At 35.7% G+C, this 26,884-nt stretch overlaps 10 protein-coding genes across 10 annotated transcripts in view; 5 read left to right on the top strand and 5 right to left on the bottom strand.

Annotated features, from left to right (window-relative positions):
• BATDEDRAFT_88978 (uncharacterized protein) overlaps positions 1-148 on the bottom strand; it is a gene marked incomplete at both ends in the record, with an annotated part of 782 nt that extends 634 nt beyond the window's left edge. The window contains one exon of the mRNA XM_006679161.1: positions 82-148. Within this exon, the coding sequence (XP_006679224.1) occupies positions 82-148 (67 nt within the window). The remainder of the gene's footprint in view (positions 1-81) is intronic.
• Positions 149-163: 15 nt separating this feature from the next.
• BATDEDRAFT_88738 (uncharacterized protein) lies at positions 164-370 on the top strand (the record flags this gene model as incomplete). Its single annotated transcript, XM_006679242.1, has 1 exon — positions 164-370. One exon carries the CDS (start codon positions 164-166, stop codon positions 368-370), a length of 207 nt encoding a protein of 68 aa, XP_006679305.1.
• A 7,407-nt stretch (positions 371-7,777) lies between these two features.
• Positions 7,778-8,833, top strand: BATDEDRAFT_25154 (uncharacterized protein; the record flags this gene model as incomplete). The annotated part of the gene is made up of 3 exons (XM_006678978.1): positions 7,778-7,886; positions 8,201-8,564; positions 8,596-8,833. The coding sequence occupies 3 exons, from the start codon at positions 7,778-7,780 to the stop codon at positions 8,831-8,833; spliced, it is 711 nt and encodes a 236-aa protein (XP_006679041.1).
• Positions 8,834-9,266: 433 nt separating this feature from the next.
• On the top strand, positions 9,267-12,949 carry BATDEDRAFT_25153 (uncharacterized protein; the record flags this gene model as incomplete). The annotated part of the gene is made up of 8 exons (XM_006678977.1): positions 9,267-9,496; positions 9,655-9,781; positions 10,035-10,383; positions 10,499-10,715; positions 10,885-11,423; positions 11,458-11,523; positions 11,692-11,705; positions 12,758-12,949. The coding sequence occupies 8 exons, from the start codon at positions 9,267-9,269 to the stop codon at positions 12,947-12,949; spliced, it is 1,734 nt and encodes a 577-aa protein (XP_006679040.1).
• A 498-nt stretch (positions 12,950-13,447) lies between these two features.
• Positions 13,448-16,175, bottom strand: BATDEDRAFT_35145 (uncharacterized protein; the record flags this gene model as incomplete). The annotated part of the gene is made up of 4 exons (XM_006679058.1): positions 13,448-13,552; positions 13,961-14,233; positions 14,476-14,513; positions 14,600-16,175. 4 exons carry the CDS (start codon positions 16,173-16,175, stop codon positions 13,448-13,450), a joined length of 1,992 nt encoding a protein of 663 aa, XP_006679121.1.
• Positions 16,176-17,191: 1,016 nt separating this feature from the next.
• On the top strand, positions 17,192-18,159 carry BATDEDRAFT_25151 (uncharacterized protein; the record flags this gene model as incomplete). The annotated part of the gene is made up of 3 exons (XM_006678976.1): positions 17,192-17,646; positions 17,720-17,864; positions 18,007-18,159. The coding sequence occupies 3 exons, from the start codon at positions 17,192-17,194 to the stop codon at positions 18,157-18,159; spliced, it is 753 nt and encodes a 250-aa protein (XP_006679039.1).
• A 144-nt stretch (positions 18,160-18,303) lies between these two features.
• Positions 18,304-18,927, bottom strand: BATDEDRAFT_25150 (uncharacterized protein; the record flags this gene model as incomplete). The annotated part of the gene is made up of 1 exon (XM_006678975.1): positions 18,304-18,927. One exon carries the CDS (start codon positions 18,925-18,927, stop codon positions 18,304-18,306), a length of 624 nt encoding a protein of 207 aa, XP_006679038.1.
• A 720-nt stretch (positions 18,928-19,647) lies between these two features.
• BATDEDRAFT_25149 (uncharacterized protein) lies at positions 19,648-20,583 on the top strand (the record flags this gene model as incomplete). The annotated part of the gene is made up of 4 exons (XM_006678974.1): positions 19,648-19,745; positions 19,785-19,884; positions 19,980-19,998; positions 20,324-20,583. The coding sequence occupies 4 exons, from the start codon at positions 19,648-19,650 to the stop codon at positions 20,581-20,583; spliced, it is 477 nt and encodes a 158-aa protein (XP_006679037.1).
• Positions 20,584-21,836: 1,253 nt separating this feature from the next.
• On the bottom strand, positions 21,837-22,544 carry BATDEDRAFT_88975 (uncharacterized protein; the record flags this gene model as incomplete). The annotated part of the gene is made up of 1 exon (XM_006679160.1): positions 21,837-22,544. One exon carries the CDS (start codon positions 22,542-22,544, stop codon positions 21,837-21,839), a length of 708 nt encoding a protein of 235 aa, XP_006679223.1.
• Positions 22,545-23,769: 1,225 nt separating this feature from the next.
• On the bottom strand, positions 23,770-25,423 carry BATDEDRAFT_25148 (uncharacterized protein; the record flags this gene model as incomplete). The annotated part of the gene is made up of 4 exons (XM_006678973.1): positions 23,770-23,917; positions 23,988-24,177; positions 24,246-25,155; positions 25,238-25,423. The coding sequence occupies 4 exons, from the start codon at positions 25,421-25,423 to the stop codon at positions 23,770-23,772; spliced, it is 1,434 nt and encodes a 477-aa protein (XP_006679036.1).
• Between the last annotated feature and the right edge of the window lie 1,461 nt (positions 25,424-26,884).

Below are 26,884 nucleotides of genomic sequence, written 5' to 3'. Positions count from 1 at the left end.
TCAAGTCCTTGCTAAAGCCGGATGCCTACTGAAAAAGCGATTGGCTGCTGGAAAGAACACTCCAGTGCTTGCTGTCCTCACCAATGGGACTCTCTTTCGCTTCTTTGCGATTGATATTGACGGGGTGGTGTATGCTTCCACCATTCATCTATTGGAAATTGGAATGGACAGAACATACAAGACAAGCACATCTCTCTCTGAAATCCTTCGCTGGTTCACTTGGTTTATGACTGCCATCAAGTCTGTCTCTCCCCGTGCGTCCAGCGAGGATTTGACCGACACAATGACTACTGACTCGCTGACTCGACTCAGAAGCTGCTTTGAGCCAAAGGTTCCGATTCAAAACAAAAAGGCCAAGATTGAAAAGTAGTATGTCATAATAAATATCTTATTTGCTTGAAATTCAATCTCAATTCTAATTACCAAATTTCTGTCAACACTCTGGTAGATGAAATCTCATCAAATTTCAGCGGACTCTCGCCAAAAAACTGGTATCATTCGGTGCTCTATACATACTACTGACAAGTCTTTCAAATAGGAATCAAGTAATTTACAGATTTGAAATGCTTCATCGAAAATAACTACATGGGCGTGTCTTTCAAACAAGCCACCATGCAAAACTCCTAGATCCCCAACATCTTGCGAGACAGCAAGGAATTAGACGAGTTCATTGCATTTTCTTTCATAGACTTGCAAATAGACTTGATCAACGATATATTCGAACACAAACATATAGTGAATGGTACAAACCCATCACAACGTGAAGATAAGCAAGCGATGGCTGCTACATCCAAAGCTCAGGATTCCCAATATCTTTAACCAACAAATCCAAATCAACAGCTGTAATGGCACTATCGAATTTCTGCTGCTGTACCATACTCGGCATTTCCCAAGCCTAATAGCACAAATATATGAGTTTGTTGGCATTTTGATAAAGTAGAGGTGACATTTTTGTTGGTAAACTAAAAGTTTTTGTTCACAAACGACAAAACGTTGGGTCAAGTTTAAAATCAGTAGTGCTACTCAAGCCCATACTGAAAAGTGTTGGAATGTTGACGACTTTCTCAAGGCTTTCAAAAAAAGACTTCATCTTTTTTGGATTCTTACGCTCTTGCTCAACTTTCTCTTTCTACTACTGGCGGTACTCTTTTGCGATCAGACAATTCTATTCCAGCCCAAATGTCGCAAATACTTTTTTATATCAATATTTCAAACAGTTCTGCTCAAGGTATTGCTCTTTGTCTGGATTCAGTTAAAAGCTCTTCAGTAAACGGGAAAAAAGATGGAAAACGATGAAATTGAAAAAACAAAAAGAAGTTAGGGGAAACTGACTATTTTATGTGAAATCGAGTTAAAAATGTGCCACGAACAACTTCTTAAGTTTAGTCATCAAGGCAATTCCAGATATCCAATTTAATATCCTCTCACAATATTTTTTGTTTGCTATAAAATGTTTTGGTCCTGTTACTTTAGGCAAAAGGTCTCAAATTTCATTTGATTGTATCAATCATCACTTGTATGTTTCTTTTTCAATGAAGGTGTTCAAATTCAAGTAAATGAAGATTTGGATGAAGATTTTTTAAAGGCTACCAATTATTTTGAATCTGTCTTGCATCGTGGTGATAAAAAAGTTTACATTGTTGAAGCAAAGAATGATATGCGTCAAAAATGGTTTAAATTTTACTTGAATGTGAGGTTGCAGCAAAAATTGGTCATTTGGATCCGGTCTATGGAGTTGTTACCAATTATATGCAGTGTAATTTTTTGCGTAATCTTAATGAAAAGATTGAATTGAAGAAGTGTTTCATCAAATTGTTGTCTAGAGGTGAATCTAGTACATATTCTTTTGTCGATATCACTGGAAAAATCTATGCAATGTTGTTTAGCGAATGAGATAAATTCTAGACCTTTAATTCAAGTCTTAAGACAATCAACCACACATTAAAAGCATTTCCAAAGGCCATATATTTGTTTGGGTCCTCATGAATTGTTTGTATTCATTTATTTTTATCCTTTTAAATCTCAAATATTTTCTAATTTCTGAAACAGGACGGAAATGAATGATCTGATCAAGCAAATCAGTTTACCAACTATTGTAAAAGTAATGCTATTATAACAAAACAACAATTCGCAAGACACCACAACAAGAAATTACCTGTCTTCATTAAAAGGCAACTGAGTATAATTCAAACAATTGATTTTAAATTAAAAACCTGTCATTGTCCTTGATCGCAATCTAGCATGACAGTCACACAAGAGATCTGCCAATTACATTTTTGCAATGCATCGGGGAATGTGCGCTCATTGATTATTGCAGAAAGCACACTGGAATGAAAAATCTTTGTGTTTACGGCATTCATTCTACCGGCTCCATATGTAAATTTGTTTTTATTGATGAAAATGGATCATTGTCTTGAAAGAGTATCAGTCGAATGCCAAAAATTATGTCAAGAAAGGGCTTGACCTAATTTACCGTCTTTGTACGACACCTATTGCAGCTTCAGCATCTATCAATCGATAAAAAGACTATTAATTGACAAGCATTGAAATTACACACTGTCAAGTGATCTACATCTTTCAGGTAAAAAACCTATATCAGCATCAGTTTCAGTCGAAATTTTGAATAGACTTGCATATGGTCGGTTGGTTGACTTGGGTCATAGTATTTTGTAGCTTGCCTAATTCATTATTGTGATTACCAACTCTCTAAGACTTTTCAGTGGTACAAAGCTATTATTGACTTTTATCTACATATTCTAGATTTAGGCGTAGCACTTTGTTTTTCAATGAGCTACGTAAACATATTTCTATGATTGGATGATACTTTAAAACGCGAGTGTATTAACCTGCCTTTGGCGAACATTCGGTTTCGTTACTTCTGACAAACCATACCAACTGCCTTTCATAACTACGACAGTTACAGTAATCAACGATCATCAGGGTGATGATGGAATTATGTTTAAAAAAGAATCCAACAGCAGCATTCATTGATATTTGTTCAAATCTGCCAATTCTTGAGCGCAATTTTGTGCCATCTGCCAAAGCAACTTTGATGAAAATGATTGAATTACTTTTCCATCTCGTCACCATTGGTACCATACCAATTGTGTTAGAACATGGTTGACTGAAAAGGTTCAACGTGTCAAACCTGTCGTGAAACCGCACGAGGGACACAATTGTTAACCCTTCAAACACTTTAATGACAGTTGATCCACTTCCTCTGACTAAACAGCCGCAAGATGATGAAATAGCATCACTTGGCAATTCATTGTCGTCATCTTTAAATGGTAACAAAGACCAGAAGATACCCCTTGAACAGTTAATGGTTCTGGTAGCAGCTGGTTTTGCGTTTATCCAATTAGATGGTTGATTTTGTGGTCCTGTTCACAATTAGGCAATCGAAAAAGGATTCTAGGTTCAGACATGACAATTGGATCTAACATCTTTGATTTTGTCCATATGAAACTTGAGATATGAAGGATTCTAAATAGAAATAAAAAAATTGAATATTTTTTAAATTCAAAAGAATATAAACAATGATCAGTTTGAGCAAGCAGATTATCACTTCTGTGGACTTGGATTTGAATGAATGCAATGAAAATCAAGTCTGAGAAATGGTTGATATGGAAATTTTTATCATGACACGTATTCCAGAAACCATCAAGCAGGTATTTTGTGACAATACTATTTATTTTCTATTGGAAGTGAGCCAAAAACAATACAGTGCGTACCAACTTCATCTGCGTGTATCGACATCTGCCAAAGATAATTTTATCAAAAGCAAAACATATGTAAATATGCAGCCTTTAAAGACACTTAAAAACATTAAAAATTAAAGCAAAGACATTACGAGCTGATTGAAAGTGCAAAAAACTTGAAATGTGGAACGGCAACTCTAAAGATCGTCAATTGTATTCAAAAACATCACAGAGAAATATCATTCTTGAAGATATTTTAAACTTTAATTAACTTGATTGTAATCAAACCATCTGTAAATAGGGGTTTCAAGCTCATCAACTCGTCAAATTACAAAAATCAATCATCTTTAAAGATATTAAACATACTGAATTAATAAAATAAATAAACTCAAGTTTTGAAATGTAACATTACTGACTCCAAAAAACATCATTTTGAAATATAACAGATCATCTGATAGTAAACGCTACAGTCAGTACAGTATTTTATCAGCATTTTTAATCTCCGTAATTTTAATGCACTGTCTTGTTTCAAGCAAATGTCTTCCGATTTTTACCAAAACAAGTTGTACGCAATTTTCAACACTGTCAATTAGTTGTGTAACATCAAAAAGCATTTGAATTTCTTCTATTTTAATAGCTAATACATGAATATTAATAGCTTTTTAGTTTTTACTAGGCTTTGTGTACTTTTTTCAGTTGCATCGTTTCTGATTCCGAGTTTGAAGCATAATAGTTGCGACAGCGCTGTTGTCCAATTTGCTTGTTGTTGTGAATAGTAATCATGATACCACTTGTTTGACGCTTTCTGTTGTTGAACTGGATATGGATGTCAAATTTGAATGCCAAATTTCAATGCATTGCAAGTAATTGTTGTAGTTTTTGATCGAGTCAATGAATGGCATTTATAGTTGCTCTAGAAAACAAGTTGTTTGAAATGTCCTGTCATATGTCATATGTTTTGTTGTTTTCAGGTTCACTAATTGTTGATAATGCATACAATTGATTTCTGTTTTGACGCTGCTTATTTGTCATTGTTGGATCTGGGTTTCTAGATTCAGTAACAAACGTTTCAGCAATTTGGATGTGTTCAAATTCATAATACTTGCAAGTCTGAATTATTTGATCATCATCTGAAATTGGATACGAGTAATGATTTCCACTAACCACAGTATACACAGTATACACAGCATTACTGTATATTGACTTGTATTTTACTCAAAGGTTTGTCTGGTCAGTATTCCAACACAATTTCCAACATGGATTGAATGGTTTGCAGTGTTTGTTTTAATTGAACCACTTGATGGATCACTTTCATATCTTGATTCAGCAATATCACCAACTGCACAATGATGGATGCGATTGTAGTCAAACACAATATATTGCAAGACATTAACGTATTGGTTAGTTTTAGTATATTCTTGATAAAAGGCAATGATGTTTTGTAATGGTGTGTTAAATCCTTCAATCAAACATTGTCTGTTGTGATTTCCAACATTGACAGTGACATGACAAACACATTTTGCTTGTGACAGACTTTGAACGGGTGTATTGTTCCGTTTGTTGTACAATCCACGACATGGTCGGTTGGTGGTATCATACAGCCATACAACTGACAAGTGATTTCAAGTCCAACTGATAGTTACAAATAACACTGGTTGTTATCAGGTCATTGATGCATATGGAACAAACCATGTCAATGTATCAGTCAACAATCCATTAACTGTTGATGTAATACCCAACACAGTATACACAAACATGCAGTATGCAATCAACAATATGATTGTTGACCCATTCACAATACCCGACAAATATCAACACACCAGAAAGTTTAAATTTATTCAAAATCAAATCCATCGACACATCATCAATCTGAACTCAGTTTTTGAAATTCTAAACCACGCCTTTTCATAAACCTTTTCAAGTCTTGTCTGAAACTGGCTATTTTTTGGTTTGCCACTCTACACTCTTGTTTCAATTGATTTTCAGTGTCTGGATTGTACTCTGATCCAGATATCTCTTCTTCGTTTGCTAACTGTTGTTTGGATTTAAGAGCTAGACAATCACGATATTCTTGCCGTTTTTTCTTTCGTAATTCTTTACACTGTTCAAGCCTTTGCTTTATACGATTAAAGGTTCTCTGATATCTTTGGCGTAATCCAGTCACTTGACTTGGAGCAGTATTTCCCGACTTATCTTCGTCCATTGATTGTTGCTGTTCTTGTTCGAAAGTATTCGAACCAGGCTGATCAATTGGTTGTTTCGAGTATTTGTCGAAAGTGCCTGAACCAGATTCATCAATTGGGTCTTGACTGGGAATATTTGGGTTAATTATATCAAATGTTGGTTTCCAGTATTTGTTAGAAGTACCTGGACTGGATTGATCCATTGGTTGATGCTGATCTTGGTTGGATTTTTTTGAATTGATTGCATCAATCAAGTCTTTCCAGTCTTCCGGAATGCCTGGATCGGGTTTATCGATTATATCTTGCCAATCTTGTTCGGAAATGCTTGATCCCAAGTAGTATAGATAAGGCACCGGATGATACCAGTTTTCTTGACCGATAACTAACAGTGAATTTTGTCCAAAGTTGTCAAAATAAGAAAGTTATCGGAGATGAGCAATTCAGGTCAAAAACCTTGGGGTATTATAATGGGAGTTTATTAGTTTAAAATATCAGGAGATCTCTGTGCCAGACTCATACCAATACTTAAATGGATCATCTTATCTTTGATGAAGCTAACCTAGTGACCCCCTGCGTTTCTCGATGAATTCGAGCAAATAAGAGTGGTAATGGAGAATACCAATAGTTTTCATTGAATTACGAATTTAATTCCAATTAATTTTTTTATTGCTTATTGTATTAAACAGTAAGAATGAGATTAACGTCACACTTTGACTTGATGATGAAAACACGCAATGTCCAATATACTTTTCTACAGTAATCACACGATTAATCCAATGCTTCAACCCAACTCATTTTGTCTGTTTGACATGCTCCAAGAAATGTCGACGAAAAGGATATTGTGCGCAGTTTAGAACCACACGATCGTTCCACAATAAGCTCCTTGAGAAAACCATTAAACAACAAATGATAGCAATTACGAGGCTAATATAACACACTTGACCAACGATATCACACAAACTGACATAACGTATTAGCTTCCTGATCAAAGTGTTTGGCAGATATACAACTATTTCCATAAAACAAAATGAATCAAATATGTTGAAGCCAATCATTCCCATTGAAGTTATTGACTTGCTGTTTTATCCAAGAACTAATTCCAAAGAGAGCAGGATGGAATCGATCGATTCTTCCAACAACTACTGGATACAACAGTGGCATTGAAGATGAATAGTTTACATGATAATTTCTTTCACATCATCTGAATTAGAATCATCATCGCTCATAACAATTCTGTACAACTTTTCCTGTAATGATTGCTGTTTCTCGATGACTCTTGGCAGCATCTTTATGTTTGCAAAGATTCGATAACCTATCATTTCTAGATTAACCTTCGCATTGTCACAAGTTGGATAATGCTTTTTGAAAAAAGCAACTAACCCATAATGTAGTGAATAAATGGTATCGTTTGTTTCATAGCAACTATCGCTTATCATTTCTTTAATCCTTTTATAGTGATTTATGTTGATGCCGCATAATAGACTGGCATTTTTCTTTCAAAAACAATATTCTGCCTTTTAATAGTTTCGATGGATTAACCTCGATTGGATTTTCTAGTCTAAACATGGAATCTGGAACATCATCTAACACAACCGCTTCTTCATTTCCAACGTAATTATACGCTACTTTCAACAGCGAATTATTGACACGCTTTTCAACAACTTGATAGATATGATTATTTCTTGGATCGAGATAAATTGTGTCCATTAGTAAATTGTTGATGTACTTTGATCTCGGATTTGAGCAAGGTAAATTCAACATATTGTTTAAATCTAGTCTAGAAAATAAAAGATGCAATATTCAGTCACAGCCACTATCATAGATAGTTGATAAGTTTAATCCAAGATAAAATTGAATATTTAATTTCTTTTCAAATGATAAACAAGTTTATCAGAAATGTCAAACATATTGGAAGAAACCCAAATTCATTTGAATGAAAATGTTGTGTTGATTAAAGGAAATGACAGCACAGTTGGTCTGTACAAGGTTCTTTTTGAAGTAAATGGTATTGAGAGATATCGATTTGCTATTAAATACAAGACGAAAGAGAAAACTAGTACAAACAATTGATTAGTTCAATTACAAATCTGGATGTCGGACGGGCTAGAAAGGTTAAACTAAGATTCAAAAGCACACTCAAGGGATCTTCAGTGGAATGGACGATGCTAAAGCCTATCACCAACTTTTACAGCTACAAAACAAACAGAAAGAAAGCTGGACAAGAACAACGGTTGTTTTCACAATATCATATCAAGAAATATTCGTTCTGACCAAAATCAAAACCAATTCATTGGTCGAGACACTTGTTTACAAATTTAGATGAATTGAAGTTTACCATCAAAGAGAATCACAAAAAGCAAGCATTAAGATACTGGTTCAATATTCAATTCGGATATGTGCTGAGGAACATTGAAACTGATGATAGAGTTCAGTTTTATCCCTCTGATAATACCTGCTTTAATATCAATGATTCACCACTAGTTAATTCCACTATTGATACGGTACTAAACCAATTGGATGGTGATGATATACTGGAAAAATTGAAGTGTTCAAACTCCAAATGGAGTATTGAAAATATCTACGAGTGTGTACTTTTAACAACACCCATTCCAGAGGTATCAATAGGCGCATCTGTAATTCTACCTGATTTCATCAAGAATATCAAGAGCATTGTTTCATTCTAGTATGTCACAAATAACCTTTATTTTTGGTAGTTTTGCTCGTTATAAGTATCCAGAAATCAGATTAGACAGATTATCAAAGAAAGCAAAAGATCTTTACAAGGATTATTACAAAACCAACGTAAAGAAGTGTTATCCCAAACTTGATATTCAAGAATTGAAAGAGATTGAAAGCCATTTCTTTGTAAATGTCAACATATACCGATTCAATGGAAAGAAAGCGGTTATGGAACGACATTCAGGTAAAGAATACAGGAGGTTATTAATTTGAATATATACTCTGATATAAGCCATAAATTCCATCATTTCTCCTCCATTATTAACTTGTCTCAGTTAACCAGTGTTTCAATGTCCAGATGCCATTCATCCTTTAGTGAATTCAAAAAGATAAAACGACACTCAATTGTTTGTGCAAAACCAAAGATAATATTTGAAAATGGAAATTATCAACCAAAGTTGAATGTATTTGAGCATCTTGAATTGAATGGAATTAATATACCGAAAGAAATGAGATTTTATCCATATTTCATCTACTTTGATTTTGAAACTTGGTTGAAATCAGTCAATCTACGACCAACTTGAAGCTCATTCATTGAAACACACAAACTTTTGAGCACAAGTTTCATTGGAAGTGAAGAAAACAAGGCTCAATTCATCTCAGTTGAAAGTACAACTGAAGAAGCTTTGGATATAGTGATGACAAAATGGATCAAATACGACACAAATATCTGCAATTGTTGTATTCAAAGTATTCTCGGTTTTTTGGAATGATGGCCAATTTGGACGATGCAAAGGTTCAGAAACGATTAAGATTACAATTACTAGAATGTTTTGATGTTCTTCCTATTTATGGCTTCAGTAGCTCATCATATGACATTAACATCATCAAGAAATACCCTCCACAAGTCTTGAAACACTCTAAAAACATGGAAATGTATCCAAATGCGAAAAGCCTTGGATTAATTCAATTGAAGGAGAATTAGGTCGTAATATTGAACAATGCGAAAAGATTGAACGATACAATGTTGATGGCTACGATGAAGAATCAAGCACAATCTATGACTTTCTGGGATGCTTTTTCCACTGATGTAGAAAGTGTCACAAATCAGAAGATATCAATCCTTTAACTGGAGATACGATGAACATATTGTATGAAAAGACAGCAAATAAGGAATCAGCTCTCAAACAATGGGATATACCACAAGATCAATTTGGGGTTGTGAGTTTCATTCACCTGAAAACGGTCAAGTGAATGACATTATTAAATGTAACAAATACCGAATGATATCAAATGGATCGTTTGCTTTTAACGACATTCTTGCTTTTCAACCACCAAATACTTTATTTGACAAGTTCTTGAAAACGTTTGACACAATCACAAAAGGGAATATTTCCACATAAAGTAACTCGGAATTTATCGAAATACATTGATGAACACCCAGATTTGACACAATATTCTGATATCATTCAAGTTCTTAAAACACTCACATATTCCATCCAAAAAGTGGTTTTACAACAATCTAAAGGGAGAATCAGTTTCATCAAACGATTATAATGAAATGGTATTCACTCACACCAACCTGTATGATTTGCTGGACGACTACAACAATTTGGATGCGAAGCCAGGTGTAGAAGCGACAAAGAAACTGGGTAATTTCTTTCAGTCGTTGAATCTTGATATCCACAAAGACGGCATCTTTGTTCCTAGACTCACTCTGAAATATCTCTGGCACACAAAAAGCAAAGACTGCGAGTTTCAGTTATTCAAAGGGAATGACGAATTGTACCACAAATACAGAGATAATCTGGTTGGTGGTCCAAGTATCGTATTTCATCATTATCAAGAAAAAGACGACCAGAATTAGAAAAGGAAAGCCTTGTCAGGGAATACTTGGATATGATACCAATGCTTTATATCTGTGGGCGATAAGTCAAGATATGCCGTGTGGTGAGCACCAAGTAGTTCAAGTCTATCCCGATATTCTGAAAGATGTCTTGGATAACACGTTCTTTGGAATGATAGAATGTGATATTGCTGTTCCTGAGCATTTAAAGGAATACTTTGCTGAAATGCCTCCCATATTCAAGAATGTTGAGATTACATGCAATGATTTAAGCTTTGACACAGGCACATGCCAAACCAGATTACAAAAGTAACAGATTAGTTGAAAGTATGTTTGGTGAGACGATGATGTTTGCTACTAAACTGCTGAAATGGTATCTTGAGCATGGATTGGTTGTTTCAAATATTACTTTCGCTGTAAGATATGAACGTAAAGCACATTTCAAGTCGTTTTCTGAGCAAGTATCAAATGAGTGAAGAGTCCGAGATACAAGTCCTGGTTATAAATTACGTGGAGAAATGATGAAATTGATGGGAAATTCATCTTATGGTAAATGCATCACAGATTTCTTGAAGCACGAGACAGTCAAGATTGTTACTGGAGATAACTACATCAAAAACATCAGAAGGAATAATTACATTGAACATCAAGACCTTAACCAAGGATGCGAGTTTCGTTTCAAAAAGATGTCGTTCAAACAAAGTTTACCTATTCACATTAGATTTCAAGTGTATCAATTAGCGAAACTACGAATGCTTCAATTTTATCACGACTCTATTGATTATTCCATTGACAAAAGTGATTATCAGTACTGTATGATGGACACTGATTCTGCTTACATTGCTATATCTGATGAATCGTTAGAAGTCATAAAACCAAGCTTAAAAGATGAATTTAAAAAGAATCGGCATCTGTGGTTGGAAAGAGACGATACCATTGAAAATAAGGTGTATGACAGCAGAACACCGGGTCTGTTCAAGTTGGAATATGAAGGAAACTGTATTATATCATTGGCCAGTAAAATGTACTATTGTGATGAAAACAAATTCAGTTCAAAAGGGAATTAACAAGAAACAAAATGAAATCACAAAACAAAAGTATGTGGATGCTTTAAAAGGTAATTCTACTCAGGAATTTGTTAACAATGGATTCAGAGTCAAGAATAATCAGATGAACACGTATTCATTAACCAAGACAGGAATGAAATTGCTTAATGACAATGGATTCAGAATTGGGTTTCAAACATTTTCAACCAAATTATAAGAAATCATTATCTTGTATTTAGTTAATGGAACAGTTGTATGAATTATACTACAATCCAAAGACGGGACTCCTTTCAGCGCAAAAACTATATCTGAAACTCGACAAACAAGTGCTAATGAAAACAGTTTAGGATTTTCTTCAAAAACAACAAGTACATCAACTACATTAGAAACCAAAAAGCAAAACCTTGTTCAAGAGTATCAACGTGTATTCAGTCAATGACCAGTGGCAGATTGATTTGATTGACTTTTCCAAGTATTCAAGATGGAATGCTGGATTCAAATACCTCTTTTGTGGAGTTGATGTATTCAGTAGAAAAGCATTTGTTGTTGCTATTAAGAGCAAATCTCAAACTACAGAGGCAATGCGGTTTGTATTTGCTGCCAGGAAGCCTATTCTTGTTCAAAGCGATAATGGGACCGAATTTTTAAACAATAGCTTCCAACAACTGTTAAAAGAGTATGTTGTTCGCCAAATTACAGTCAATGTCGGTGATCATAACAGACAAGGCTTAATTGAGAGGTTCGACCGAACATTGGAAAGTTTCATTAGCAAATACCAAGAGTCCAGAAGTACTAACAAGTACATTGATGTCTTGGAAGATATCGTATACAATTACAATCATACGCATCATCGTAGCATTAATGATACTCCTGAATCAAGATACCAAGCAAATCCAAAAACTGGTACAATTAAATCCAAGGCATTAAATACTCAAATCAAAATTGGGGACAAAGTGAGAATCTTGATAGAAAAAGGAACATTCACCAAAGGGTATGAACCAAGTTACAGTCAGTCCATATACAATGTAGTGAATGGAAATGGATATTCATATTCACTTGTTGATAACAATGGTCAAGAACTAAAAAAGACTTTTAAATACTACCAACTCAAAAAGATTGAATCATCTGACACATACAAATGAACAAGTTGAAAGAGAACGACCAATGTCAAACAAGGAAAGACGTAATAAACGGGAATTGGAAGAACTGGAAAGAATTCCAGAACCTAAAAACAAAAGACGCAAGATATTTCAAGGAACTTATTTTCTAGAGTAATAGTAAATGACATTTATCGATTCAATCAAGAACTACAAAGACTATCTACAATGCGCCAAGAATTGGGATTTATATTCGGAACAACAACAAGAACAATTGAAAAAATGGTATAGAAATTACTATACTCAAAACAAGGAGTCCAAACGACTGAGATATCGCAATAACTACGCTAATAATTCAGATATCGAAAGAGGACGATTACAAAAGTACAAAAAAGCCTAATCACACTGTGAATTGCTTTCATTCAACCTCAAACAAATAGTTGATTTAAATTGAATTTTAAATGAAAATTAACTTGATAGCAAATGAAAGACTTCAAGACAGTTGAAACTTGAGTGTTTTTTACAGAATAAAAGTTTTAGGATTGTTCAAAACAAGGAATGTTGATTGTTATATTTATCTTGATAAACCAACTTATACAAAAGTATTTCTATTTCAGATTAATTTAAAACAAGATTTAACTGGTATTTCTGTTGATTACACGAGTCACTCTAAACAATTAGCAGTATATTGGATAACACAAGTCATTAGAAACGGTGTAATAACACCAATTGTTCCAATGGTTACAAACAATATCAGAAATTGGTTGAATTCAAAAAAGTTAAACAAGTCGATCAAGATTTGTATAATTGATTGACAATAGTAAGAATATTGTAAGATTAAAAGATTTGGTTGTATATATTGTAAATAGGAGCTTCGACTCCAAAACTTGCTTTATTTTTAAATGTTCAAATTGGCAAGACTCGTAAAAATAACCATTTCACCTTTTACTTGAGCTTCAACTTTGTCATCTTCACAAAGGAATGAAGGCTGAAAGGGAATTTGCTTGTTTCAGTTTCATTTTGACTTTCCCGATATGGTGATAAACTTCCTTTTCAGAATGAAAACGTAAATCTGAAGTAGGTAAACTTTTTGTTTCATCGCTGTCTATCCATCTTCTACAGCGAGTACATTCACTGCGAATAGTTGTCCAAGGCAAAGTAGAATAAACAAACACAGGATAGTCATTCAGAAACCAACGATATCCAATGTATAAATGACACATCGTATAGTTCCATTTAAATGCTTTTAGAGTATAGTCATTGAATTCTTTTTGATTTGGAAAGCATCCTTTCAAGGCAACCAGGTCTTGTCCAATGAATTGTCTAGTTTGCAAATATTTTGGTAATGGACCATGAGGCGATTCTTGCCAGGTAATTCAGACTTGTAAATAGTAATTCGTCTGGTTCATACCTTGATTCTAGTATTGTCATCCATATGAGAACTGACTGGTGTTTCCGAATTGATGGCAGATAATGTATACTCCAATAGAAACCAATAAATCGATTGTATCTGCATGTGGATGTGCTTCATACGTTCCATTTCTGTATGAAAATCTAATTCTGGATGGTGTGTATGACTGATTACTCTTGCAAATACATTGAGTGAATTCTTGTTGATCAAATTGAGCTCTTCTTCCAAATCTGAATCATTTAGAGTAGCAACTCTTCTAATCCAGGTGATAAGCTGTTCAGACATTTATAGTAAACAATGGAAATTACAATTGTAATATTAGATTACAATTGTAATAATGTAAGAGCCTCAAAATTACAATTGTAAGAGATGATGGCCTCCTTTTTTCTTCTAATGGCAGAAATTACAAGACTCGCATATCATCAGAACATATCCAACAAATTATGCCCGTTTTCCAATCAGCAATTTTAGATTCATTAACAATACCTTGAATATTTCCAAATGTGTAAACTCACTTGTACATCTACTTTTTTCGCCAAATTTTGGATTTGTACTATTTCTTACCACATAACTAAAAGTCAAAATACAGATGGTACAGAGTATTATATGGAAATTGACTGTGTTAAAGACATTCTATACAGTTCAACAACTGATTCCTCTCATCTTGCTGTGCATCCTCGCAAGAATTTAGAGTCGCAAATCCAAAGTCTATCAAGTAGACCATTCCATTTTCATCAACCAAGATATTTTCCTTTTTGATATCGTTGTGAATAATTCCAAGTTTGTGTATAGCATCAATATTTGACAAAACAGACTGCTTTTGTGATTCAGAAAGCGCTTCGGGAACAGTACCGCACAGCGAAAATCCTATACAATACATGCCGCCTTCCCAGTAGCCATGCAATACAAGTTTGGGAATAAATCTTCCTTGGAGGTCCGAGAGTAAGCAATAAATTTCAATTTCGTTGTGTAATTCAGCAAGCATGTTGGATTGTTTCCAAAGGTCTATGCTTTTAAGAGCGAGTTGATGCTTTGCTTCATAATAAACCTTTGTTCTTCCACTTCCCAAAACTGATTTGATATTAAAATCTTCCAAAGCAAAAGCAGATTCGTAAGATGAATCAGCGTCTTTTTGAATAGGAACAGAGCCATCTTCGTTGCCAGACGCAAAGTTTGTTGTTTCTACCATTTTTCTCAGAGTTGAAGGTGAATTTCTCGTACTTGATGGTCTGCTATTTCTCGGAGATTGTCGTAGTGGTGAAGGAGGAGGCGATGTACATAGGGTTCCATCTGCTAAAGACAAAAAGTAAGCGATACTTTGAAGCACCGTAGGGTTTGTAGCAGTGCGGGCAATTCCAGTTGAAATAAACAACTGTTCAAACCCATCTGAAGAATCTTCAACTTTGACTCTTTTGAAGAAGAATGTATATTCCGAAGAGGTCAAAATTCCGTACTGCAGACGATTCAGAACCATATAAGTGTAAAGCTGGACAATTGCATCCCGTATGTAATGATTGATGTTGAGTTGGTCAATACGGCCATTTTCAAACCATTCTGGATTCAAACTCCATTTGCCTTTGTATTCGTTAATGATGATCGTTTTTCCGTTTCTTTCAAAATGGCTGTCCGTACTGCCAACATAATTTCCGAATTCAGTAGTAACGACTGTAGCACCAAAGTGAATGGCAACAGGACGCAAATAGTTTTGCGAAATAAACATTTGAAGAGCTGGAACTTCTGTTCGAATTTCAGTGTCAAGCATTTCAAACACGGGAGGTAAAACTGTTTCTGTAACAGGTTCAATTTCCGTGCAAACAAAATCCATCACTTCTTGTCCAAATGTTTCCCAATGCAGAGTCCATTGTGGATGTCGGACACCTGGTGGTTTTGTGGAAGTGGGACCTGGCAAAGTATTGGAATACGTGGGAAGTGGAGGGATTGTTTGCAAATATTCCTGTAGGGTGATTCTTTGCTCAGCTATCACACCGGCCGAAATTCTTGCGCTTTGTGCTGCAAGAGTATTGTTGTAGTTTCTTTGGGCTCCTGCCAATACTGCTCTACAAGCAGTGACTTCAGCAGAGAGAGCCATGTAACCGGCACTGGTAAAGTCTTGAGGGTTGGCAGTTTTCCAGTGTCTGAGGTCTTCTTCAGCTATTCGGAGACTTTCAGCTGCTTCGTTGGCTCTTCTGTCGGCATTTTCAATTGGAGTTGACATTTTAAAAGTAAAGAATTTCAGTGTGGATTTTATTTTTATACGCCTCCATCACGTGGCAACCATACATGTTAAAACCTCGCTCTGATATTTCAATTGCGACCATTGAGTATGAATATGGCACAGAGAGCTCCTCATCATCCAAACTTACAAGCAATTCTTTTAAATTGTTTGCCATCTCAGATAAATGGTTGTTTAAATAATTTATCAGAGTCACTTTTTAAATCAAACTGGTATCATTCAATTGTATATTTCGGTAAGAATCTTGCACAGAATACAACCTACAATTTCAGGCAATCAGATTCTGTATAGATTCTAAAAGCTAAAATCATTTTGGACAGAAATGTCATACAAAATATCTCATCAACCTTTGACTGAATTTAGCAGATACTCTCGCCTAAAAAAAGTGGTATCATCGGGTGCCCTACCTATACTACTGCCAAGAACTAAAAAAGACATATAAATACTACCAACTCAAAAAGATTGAAGCATCTGACACATACAAATGAACAAGTTGAAAGAGAACGACCAATGTCAAACAGGGAAAGACGTAATAAACGGGAATTGGCAAGAATTGGAAAGAGTTCCAGAACCTAAAAACAAAAGACGCAAGATATTTCAAGAAGCCTATTTCTAGAGTAATAGTAAATGACATTTATCGATTCAATCAAGAATTACAAAGACTATTTACAATGCGTCAAGAATTGGGATTTGTATTCGGAACAACAACAAGAACAATTGAAAAAATGGTATAGAAATTACTATACTCAAAACAAGGAGTCCGAACGACTGAGATATCGCAATAACTACACTAATAATTCAGATATCGAAAGAGGACGATTACAAAAGTACAAAAAGTCAAAGATGGGCTAAAAAATATCATAGCTAACGCTTGAAATAGAGCATTTTCAAAATTCAAATATTGTAATAAATTTCATGTTCATTCCTGTTTACTTTTATTATATGATTGAATTGAATTCACTTTTTTTGTGATCTTTTTTTTTCTTTCTTAAATTCAAATGTTTTCTCGTGCGATTGGAAGATGCTGCTACTCTACACATAAAGCAGCATCAAAACTATGGGTAAAGCACAATGGAGGCCCATCGGCTCAAGTCTCCACCAAAAGCTGTATCAATATCGATGACTTTGCCGACAAGGTCAAGCAAAAACTCAATACCAACAACCAAGTTGCTTTATATACTTCTATCAACAAAGAAGCACTTGACCCTGGGCTTTCACTCAAAGAACTCCTTAAACTGACATCAGCAACAACACCAGCAAAATCCCCTTGCTTGTCAAAATCATTCCTGCTACTCAAGACTCATTTGCAACAAAAACCATATATATTCGTGATACCGATGATGATGGAAAGCTTACGGATGAATATGTTGAATACAGTATCAAGAACAACGAGAACTTGCGTGATATCTATAAAAATGGCAAAGGACTCATCCACATGGCTGACCCAAAGAAAGTTATAGTTAATTTTGATGATATCGAGCACGGTAAAAAGTATCAAGTTTACAAATATTCGCAAGATTTCTCAGGATGACAAAAAAAGAAGCGGATGCGATGGAAGCAAAGACGCTACTATCCATGAAGACCTATCTTGTAGAGAAACTCCAAGCATCCCCTATCGATTTGCCTACTGACATATATGATTCAACGGGAAAGCAAATTCAAGAATGGGATGTAATCCTATTGTCAAGATATTCTTTATCTCTTGGAAGCAAAACATGCCATGACAGTCGAAAAAGTCGAGAAAATCGCTGAAAGGGTGAATCAATTTCCTAAAATAATTAAACTTTTGTCTCAAAAAATACTTAATGCAAAGTATAGTAAGATTGTTGGAGTTGCTTGTGGAACCCGATTCCCCGATGGCTGTCGCGAAGAAGCTCATCGATTAGGATTAATGGTTGTTTATCCGTCGGGAAGTCGTTACAGAGTTGATGGCAAGGTTGAATTTGATTACACTATTAGAAGATGAAATTCTTGAATATATTATGTACGTTGCTAAAATTATTTATATTAAAGTTTTCAAGCAACGCTGTCATTGTCTTTATATTATGCCAAATAGGATAATTTGGACCACCTTATTATCCTACGACGTGGTTAGACAACGGACAGACAGTTAATGGGATGTTAACCATTGCTGGATACAATCTTCATGGTAAAAGTGCGTACATGCCAGAGAAGATATCCTTGAAGTAGAATTGTAGCCTTCTTGATAGATTGTACACATTGATTCCCTATGGGCTTGAGGGTTGTAATTGAACCACATGGTGTTATCTCTAAATAGTTCCAAGGTAATGGGACGATTACTGGGGCTTTCAGTCTCTTCTTCCAATAAACCATCTTCCTCTATCAGTTCTTCATCTGTCGAATCTGGTTCTTCCGCATCAATTTCACTTGGAGCTGGGTCGTCTTCATGATCGTTAATAGCTTTGACAATCAAAATTGTGATATTCTGTAGGTTTAGATCTCCAGAATCCTCTTGACAAAATATGAGTTCCTGGTAGCGCTTGGCACTCTGCTGATTGAACCATTTGCGAATTTGAGGTATGATATCACGCATTCTTCGAAATGAAATAGTACAATGTTTGAAGCGAGGCATCTCTGTTAGAAATTCATAGTAGTTCCGATATTTTCTAAAAGTCCTATGTGTGTCAGTAAAGTCAAGGATGTGGATGTGGAAATAATAAAGACCCCATGGTGTCTTTTGGCGGCGTAAATAATATTCATACCTTAAATCCATTGATAATCCTTCGTTTAGAATGTTTTCGAGTCTTGGAATGTCATTTTGTAATCGGTCGTGAAGTATAGCGAGTTTTTGCCCAATGTTGAAGTGATGAAAGACAGCCTTTCACATTCCAGCGCCAAAATCAAACTAAATTGCTGAAGATAATTAAAATATGAATATTGTTGATTCCAGTAGAGTTGTACCTATGTTTGATATCAATGTAAAATTTGGTAATGAGCTCATCATTTTCAACTTCCTGGTGATTAGATCATTCTATCATTTGTGCTGTTTCGTATATTGGTTGCCTTTGATATGATGTTGTTCCATGGGTTTCAGCGTATCTTTGCCATCGTTTAATAGGAGCATACGCTGTTAGCAATTCTTTGATCTTTTGATGCTCAGCATATAAAACTACCGGAGTAGTTGGAGCAACTCTACCAGCAACTCTCTCGGCCTTATTCTTGGTCGATACTCTTTGTCCTCCTCACTTTCTGAATCATTGAAAGCTTTTCTTCTGCTCCTTGTTGTTCTGTTTGGAGGAGTCAATAAGACTGATACAGTATCCATCCGAGTAGGCGATTCATTACGAGCAGTACTGGCTGGAGATAACTGATCGTTTTGATGTTCAGAGGCTGGCAAGGATAAAACAAAGGGAAACGAAGCAGTCTTTGGTTGCGAATTGATAACTGGTATTGATGTTAATTGCTTTTTGGCGGTTTTGGAAAGTTTTTTGAAATGAGCAGAAAGCTCTTGGTTGTTCATTACTGCTATCTTTCTGGCCCAATTGAGAACCTGATATTCCTCTTCACATATTGTGTCGTCCATTTAGATGTGTAATGTTTGTTAAGGTGAACCTCTACCCCATACGGTAGTTCGCTTTACGCAAACGAACAGACACAAAATGAAATTGAATTCTCTTCATCATCACCCACTCCTACTAGTAGAGTGGTATTAAAGGCCATTACATCAAAGGTAAAAAACCTGGAATTGTTGGTTTGACGAAGCGAGATCTTTCTAGTAGTAGTGGTGATTCTATTGATAATTTTCCTGTAATTTTAAATGTAAAGTTTTGTGATTTACCAGTTGGTATGTTAAACAAACTAATCATCTGTTTAATGGCATGGAAAAAGAGTCGTTGTTCAAGAGAGATTTCAACTCTTTCCATTTTTCTTTTGAATGAAGATAATCGAGAATTCATCTCAAAGTTTTGACTCTTACGACTCTAGTGAATATTCCTGCTTGCGAATCAAGTCAATTAAAACTGTTTGTTCTTACCTACCTGGAAATCCTACCATTGAATTCATGAGAGGTACTGTTGGATTCTTCACTGGATTCAATCATCACCATCAAAAAATGTTCGCGCACTTTAGTCATGTTCTCATGGCTGATGATGCTACTCGTTGGTTATCAGAACGATCTACCAATGGCGTTGTGTTGGGCAAAATGGATGGTTGGATTGAATCCCACGAGCAAGAAGTCGATCATTGGGATGGGCTAGAAATATCATTTTCTAAAATACTTGAATTCACAAGATATGAAAGCAGCATGGATTATAACTTTGTAGGCAAGAATTGTAAACATTTTTGCTACGATTTTCGCCGAAATGTGCTTGGGAAAGTTGAAGACTTTGGAACTTACTGCCAGTTTATCGAAAGTAAAATGAATTCATAAACTCTAAATCAATTCAAGCATCAATTATGAGCCTGCACATTATGCTCCTAAAACCTTCAAATTTACTAGCTTTCCATCAGTTCCCTTAATGACCAAGTACCCGTTGAAAAAACTGGTATCATCGTATTCTGCTTAAAAGGTACAGTACGAATCTGGCACAGAAGCTCCTAACATTTCAAACCAATAAACCAACCAGTACTCTGCTCTAATGTTTTTGACAGTGTTCCTTATCTCCGATAACTTGCGATTTTTGACAACCAGACCAAATTAATTGGTATTTATCGGTCAAGAAAACTGGTATCATCCGGTGCCCAATCTATACTACTCAAGTTGGTTTTAAACCATTTTCAACTAAATTGTAAAAGCTTATTTTCTTATGGTGGATTATGAAAAAACTACAACTTGTACTATAATCCAAAAACTGGGTTACATCTGCATGGAAATTATGTTGGAATATCCATGCAGGGTACTCCCAAGTGGTAATATGGTATAGTGATGATCCTAGTAGCTTCCACTTTACGCCTCCTAATTAACCCTCCTTTATTATCAAACAATCCACATGGTCATGCCACAAGACACAAACAATCAATTACTATAAAAGAGCCCATAACTATCTCATTAATAAACAACTCTTCAAACTATTTCAATCTTGTAATTACTTTATTGCATCTTTTCACTATTCCTGAAAAGATAAAATCTGTTAATCTTGAACTATTGTGCAGCTTCACATTACACTTTTGGTTTGGTTTCTTCTGATAACTACAAACAGTTACAGATTATATCTACACTACAAACCCGAAGCTCACAAAAATCTGGCAATACCATGGTCGTAATACCACACTACATATATTACATTGCAAACTGACACAACACTAATTGACCAATATCGAACCAGTTAATGACGCAATCTACATCCGACTTTCAACAAGTGTATTGCTCCGTTTGTTGTACAATACACGACATGGTCGGTTGGTGGTATCATACAGCCATGCAACTGACAAGTGATTGCAAGTATGACTGGTGGTTACACGTACAAATAACACTGGTTGTTATCAGGTCATTGATGTATATGAAACACGCCATGCCAATGTATCAATCAACAATCCAATAACTGTTGATGTAATACCCAACACAGTATACACAAACATACAGTATTCAATCAGTGATATGGTTGTTGACCCATTCATAATACTCGACAAATATCAACACCAGAAAGTTTAAATTTATTCATTAACAAATTCATCGACACATCATCAATCTGAATCTGAATCTGAATCCGACTCTTCTGAACTCGACTCTTCTGAATCTGAATCCGGCTCTTCATATTTCAAACCATAGCCTTCCATAAACATTTTCAATCGTTGTTTGATACTTTCTAGTGCTTTTCCTGCTTCTTCACAATCTTTTCTCAATTTTTGTTGAGTTTCTGGGCTGTAACTTGGCTCAGATATACCTTTGCCTTTTCTTAAACCTGCCCATTGGCTTAATCGATGAAACACACTATCATAATAGGCTCGGCACATGCTCTTTTCCACTTCTTTAAACTCTTCATATTCTTGCTTTAGAGTATCCAAGGTTTTCTGGTCTTCTTCGCTTAATACAGCCTCTTGACTTGGAGCAGTATTTCCCGACTCTTCTTCGTTCATTGGCTGTTGCTGGTCTTGATTGGAAGTGCTTGGACCGGGTTGATTCGTTGATTGTTCCCGACTTCGTTTTGGAGCACTTGGACCAGGCTCACTGATTGGGCGTTTTCGACTTCGTTTTGGAACACTTGGACCAGTTCGATACAACAAGTATTGCTGGCCTTGTCCGGAAGTGCCTGGATTAGGCTTATTGGTTGGACCAGGCACTTGACTGGAAGTGCTTGATGCCTGAGCTGAGTCATTGCTATTATCTGAAACCAGTATTGCATTAGCGGTTGCTGCCGCGCTCAGTACGAACAAAATGTCAATGAACTTCATTAGATTGGTGGATGGGCTTAAAAGATGGTTAGATGGGCAGATTGTTAATTATAAAATTGAATGTACTCGTTTGTATTTGTATGTTTTGTATAGCAAACCAACCCTTTTAGGTTAACCAATTGTACAGAGTTACTTGATTGTTTGTAGCGGTTTACTATCAAACTAGACAATATGATGCTCCCTAATCATAATATCATATTGATCAATATGATGATCATGTCGATTGAACTATGCTTTTATGACCCTTTTATCAGGTATATTGAAAAGCACCCTTCATGAGTGTTGTGCAGCCACAAACGCTTTGTTTTACAACCGTATTCATGTCAAATGGTTCACTCCAGTATTCATCCAACAATGACTGTATTCTGAATTGCAATATACAATGGTTACTACACATTGACTGTATTGAGTGTTTGATATACAACAACCATCATATGACACACAATCAAACTATAGTGTTGAATCTACACTTTGTGCACTCTTAGTAATCATACATTGTACGATCACCAAGTTTGAACCCACATTTATGTATTGTGTTTGACTATCGATGTTGTCAATACAACTCTGTACATTTGTTGTATTCTGAATCACGGATACGATCGCAATCTAGTTCAACAACAATGATGACATCAGTAATGCAACTGTTGTTTGCATGCCGACACTGTTATTTAGTGGTCCATTTACATCAATACGGCAGAAAGTTGTCGTTATATCACGTATTCTGGACACGGTTTTGATATTACGCATCCAGTTCCATCACATTGCTGCTGACCCATCATTGTAACGCTGCATGTATCAAACACTGGCATGTCACCATAACCACAATCAGTAAAGTGACATTCGAGTTGTTTACTGTGATCAATATATACAACCCAGTGCGACTACACATACTGGATCCAGTCTGTTGATTGTTCCAGTTGATCTTGATTCACTTTTGACGTTTTGTCCGAGATTGACAATACAAATGTGTCAAGCTGAACCCAAACTACACGACTTGACTGTTTGTGTCCATTGGGTCGTGACTGAGCTATGCGATCATGATGTGTATTCAATCAATACCATGCATTACCAATGCAATAGTATGTGTGATCATCGTGTATCAAACAACTACGATACACACTGGACTGATCCAATACATGCACGGCTTGAACATATCACACAATCAAACATGAACACACCACATTAAAAATACATATAGTATCAGTTTGTCTATAATGAATTGTATTCATTCGAGTTTATTGAGAGTCTGTTTGCGACTGTTGACAGTGTGGTGGGTGTTTTCAGGCACAGCTACTTGATTAGTTGTAGTTGTTGGTTTCCTTCTGCGAATAAATGTGCCATCTGAACCTGAAGTACTTGGTTGTTTAGGCAATCTAACAGTACCCATCAAATTCATGATCAGTATCAATCTACACACCCACACATCAATATCAAACAACTTACTGTGATGATGGCCATAGTACTTGATAATGGTCCGAAATAGTAGGATATCCATCAGTCGAGACTTCGCATCCACATCCAGGACCAAATCCAATGCGTTTATGTGCTCGATCAAATGTCAATCCAAGTCGGGTCATAAATGATGCACCAAGAACTGCATAATCATTTGGACCAACTCCTACAGCAAACACAACTATAATCCAACATGTATATTAGTCAGGTTAATCAAACACACATTGCATACAATTGTCAAGTATTTACAATCTTCAGAATTAATTTTCTGTATATAGTCTCTAGGACCCAGTGTGATCGTTACAACAGAGTTGCGATTGTCATCAGTTACGGGTGTTTCAGCAAACATTACAATTGTAAACGACGGCAGCTTGCTCCAATCAATATTATAATCGGATTGGGACATTAGACTGTTTTCCAAAAATACGTCATCAATTTCTTCTGGGTAGAGTTTGCGCTTGAGTTTAATCCTTTTGATAGTAATTGCACCACTACCAACAATAGCATCAACCAACGCTGTCACAACTGTTTTAGGAAAATGCATATATGTAAGGCATGTATGTAGATATGAATACAAAGCATGTCCATTTTCCACTTTTTTTTGGAATTCAGCAGGCAGATCCACTCGTTTGCCATTGACTAGTATACTCTTGATGTTGACACTAAAGTAACCGTCTGATTGTGATTGTACCCATGCGACACTTTTTCCATTCGTTCCGCATTTTGCAGTTATGTCTGTGTTTCCTATATTGATGAAGCTTTCCTGCAGCATATCATACGGACATAGTTGAATGCCAATCTCGTTATTAGGAATGACACCATCATTGTACAAAGCATCTATCGCAGGGACTGATGTGTGATGTTTTGACAACAAGGAATAGCCAAACCCAAATACTCCTTGCTCGAGTGTTCCATCAATACCAACCAGACTTGCCGATTGTTTTTCAATTTCTATTACTGGTAAATTGACACCAGTTATCCTAGTACCTGGAATCGTCACAGTGGCTGTGGAACTAAATCCATTATACTCTTTGAGTTTGTACTTTATAGTAACGGGGTTTCCACTTGAAATACTTTGTGGAGCCAAACCTACAGCGTTGATTGAACTAGGAAGTGGTATTATTACATCAGAGACATCTGAATCGACTCGTAAATTTAACTATTTTAAACAAGTGTGAGATTGATTAAACGTGATGCAAATTGATATCAAACTACAATAAATGACATGACATGATACATACATTTATTCCATTAACATTAAATTTCATTGTGAAACATTGGCCAATGTCACCACTCAATTCAACGGGTGATCGTTTTGACAGCCTATTGTTTGATTGACTGGTAATTCCAGAAGGTGGATGTAATGCAAGTCGAACTGCAGCAACCGCTTGTAAGGCAATTAGAATGCATTCTAGAGTAATCAACATTGTATCGAGTAGTGTAATGGAAAGCTTTGGGTCTACTAGATGACTGCCATTTATAACGACGGCAGCTTCAAGGGTGACAGTCAACATCTTTCAAATGGATATTTAGAAAACACAAGTACACCATGCAGGGTGAACAAACCCAGAAACACCCTGTAGGGCGAATCAATAACAAGCATCACTGTTAATATGAAAAATCAACTTCAGTAGTATACTGTGTTCATCTCCAATTGCGGTCATGCATCCAGTGGTCAGGTAGTTTCAAACTATTACCATGATTATGGATAGTTACCATCACACATACAATCCATTACTACAACACATGCTGTCACTGTATACCAAATACTTGACTGATTGTTCGATTGGTCATGTATTTGATATACTCGGACACAACAGCATCCAACAGCCTGTTGCTGCAGTATTTCAAAACCATGACTTTTCCATTGGTATGACTGCACAGTCATTTTAGGTTAATCTAGACTGTATACATCAAACACTGCTGATTGTGTCACAACATGATCAACACCAAACTCGGCAATCTGTCGCCGCTACACTGAATGAGTGACGTTGTACTATATTGAATCAACAGCATTGGCTCTTTTACAGTTTTCAAGTGTCTCCCAGCACTTGAAGCTTGAACAATGATGCCACTATTTGTACTAGGACAGTGTTGGCAACTATAGAAGGATCAAGGATTTCCACCATCAATAAATATTCAGACCTATTTAATCATATGGTTTAGTTCACTATCCAATCTTTGAATGGGCATTCGTTTGGAAATAGTAAGAACTTGATTGTATCCATGATAATTGGGCTTTGTTGCAATGAAACAAACATTACTTTCTGGCAAAACATCAACGGCGCCAAAGCACCATGAACGCTATTAATGGTGAATAGACGCTGATATAGGACATGCCACATTGTAAATCATGCTTTGTGAATGATAGTTTTTGCGATTAGTTGAAAAGTAGGATAGATGACAGAAATATCAGTATATTGCAATCTGGTTGATTTTCGGATAAAACAATATTTTCCGTATACTAGCCATGCCAAATCAGAAACAGTGTGAATGCTATGTGTATTGAAGTTGTGATATATTAAAAAGAATAGTGCATGCAATATTGCCACATTGTAATAATCATACATGGCGATTCGTTCTTCCACTCCGGTTGTCTTGTAACTATCCAAGATTTCGCCTATTCAATAGACGCTTTTTATTATCGGTTATGATATAATCATTTGTTGACTTTTTAAATCTAATTTTAGAAAATAAAACTGAACAAAGTTTGAGTTTGTTATGAAGCAAGTTGCAAGCTTCACGCAAAGTTTAAAAACCGCCACAGTTGGCCAAATGTCATTGCAGTTAGTCAGTAAGCGAGTAGTGCCACAATTTACACAAGATAGTGGCACTATTATCATATTTACAAGCTAGTGCAATATCCATCTTTCCATATATTCTGTTAT

The sequence above is a fragment of the Batrachochytrium dendrobatidis genome, assembly GCF_000203795.2.
Source record: "Batrachochytrium dendrobatidis JAM81 unplaced genomic scaffold BATDEscaffold_6, whole genome shotgun sequence".
NCBI lineage: Eukaryota > Fungi > Chytridiomycota > Chytridiomycetes > Rhizophydiales > Batrachochytrium > Batrachochytrium dendrobatidis.
Note: the sequence above shows the minus strand (reverse complement) of the source record. Positions and strands in the feature narration are given on the sequence as shown.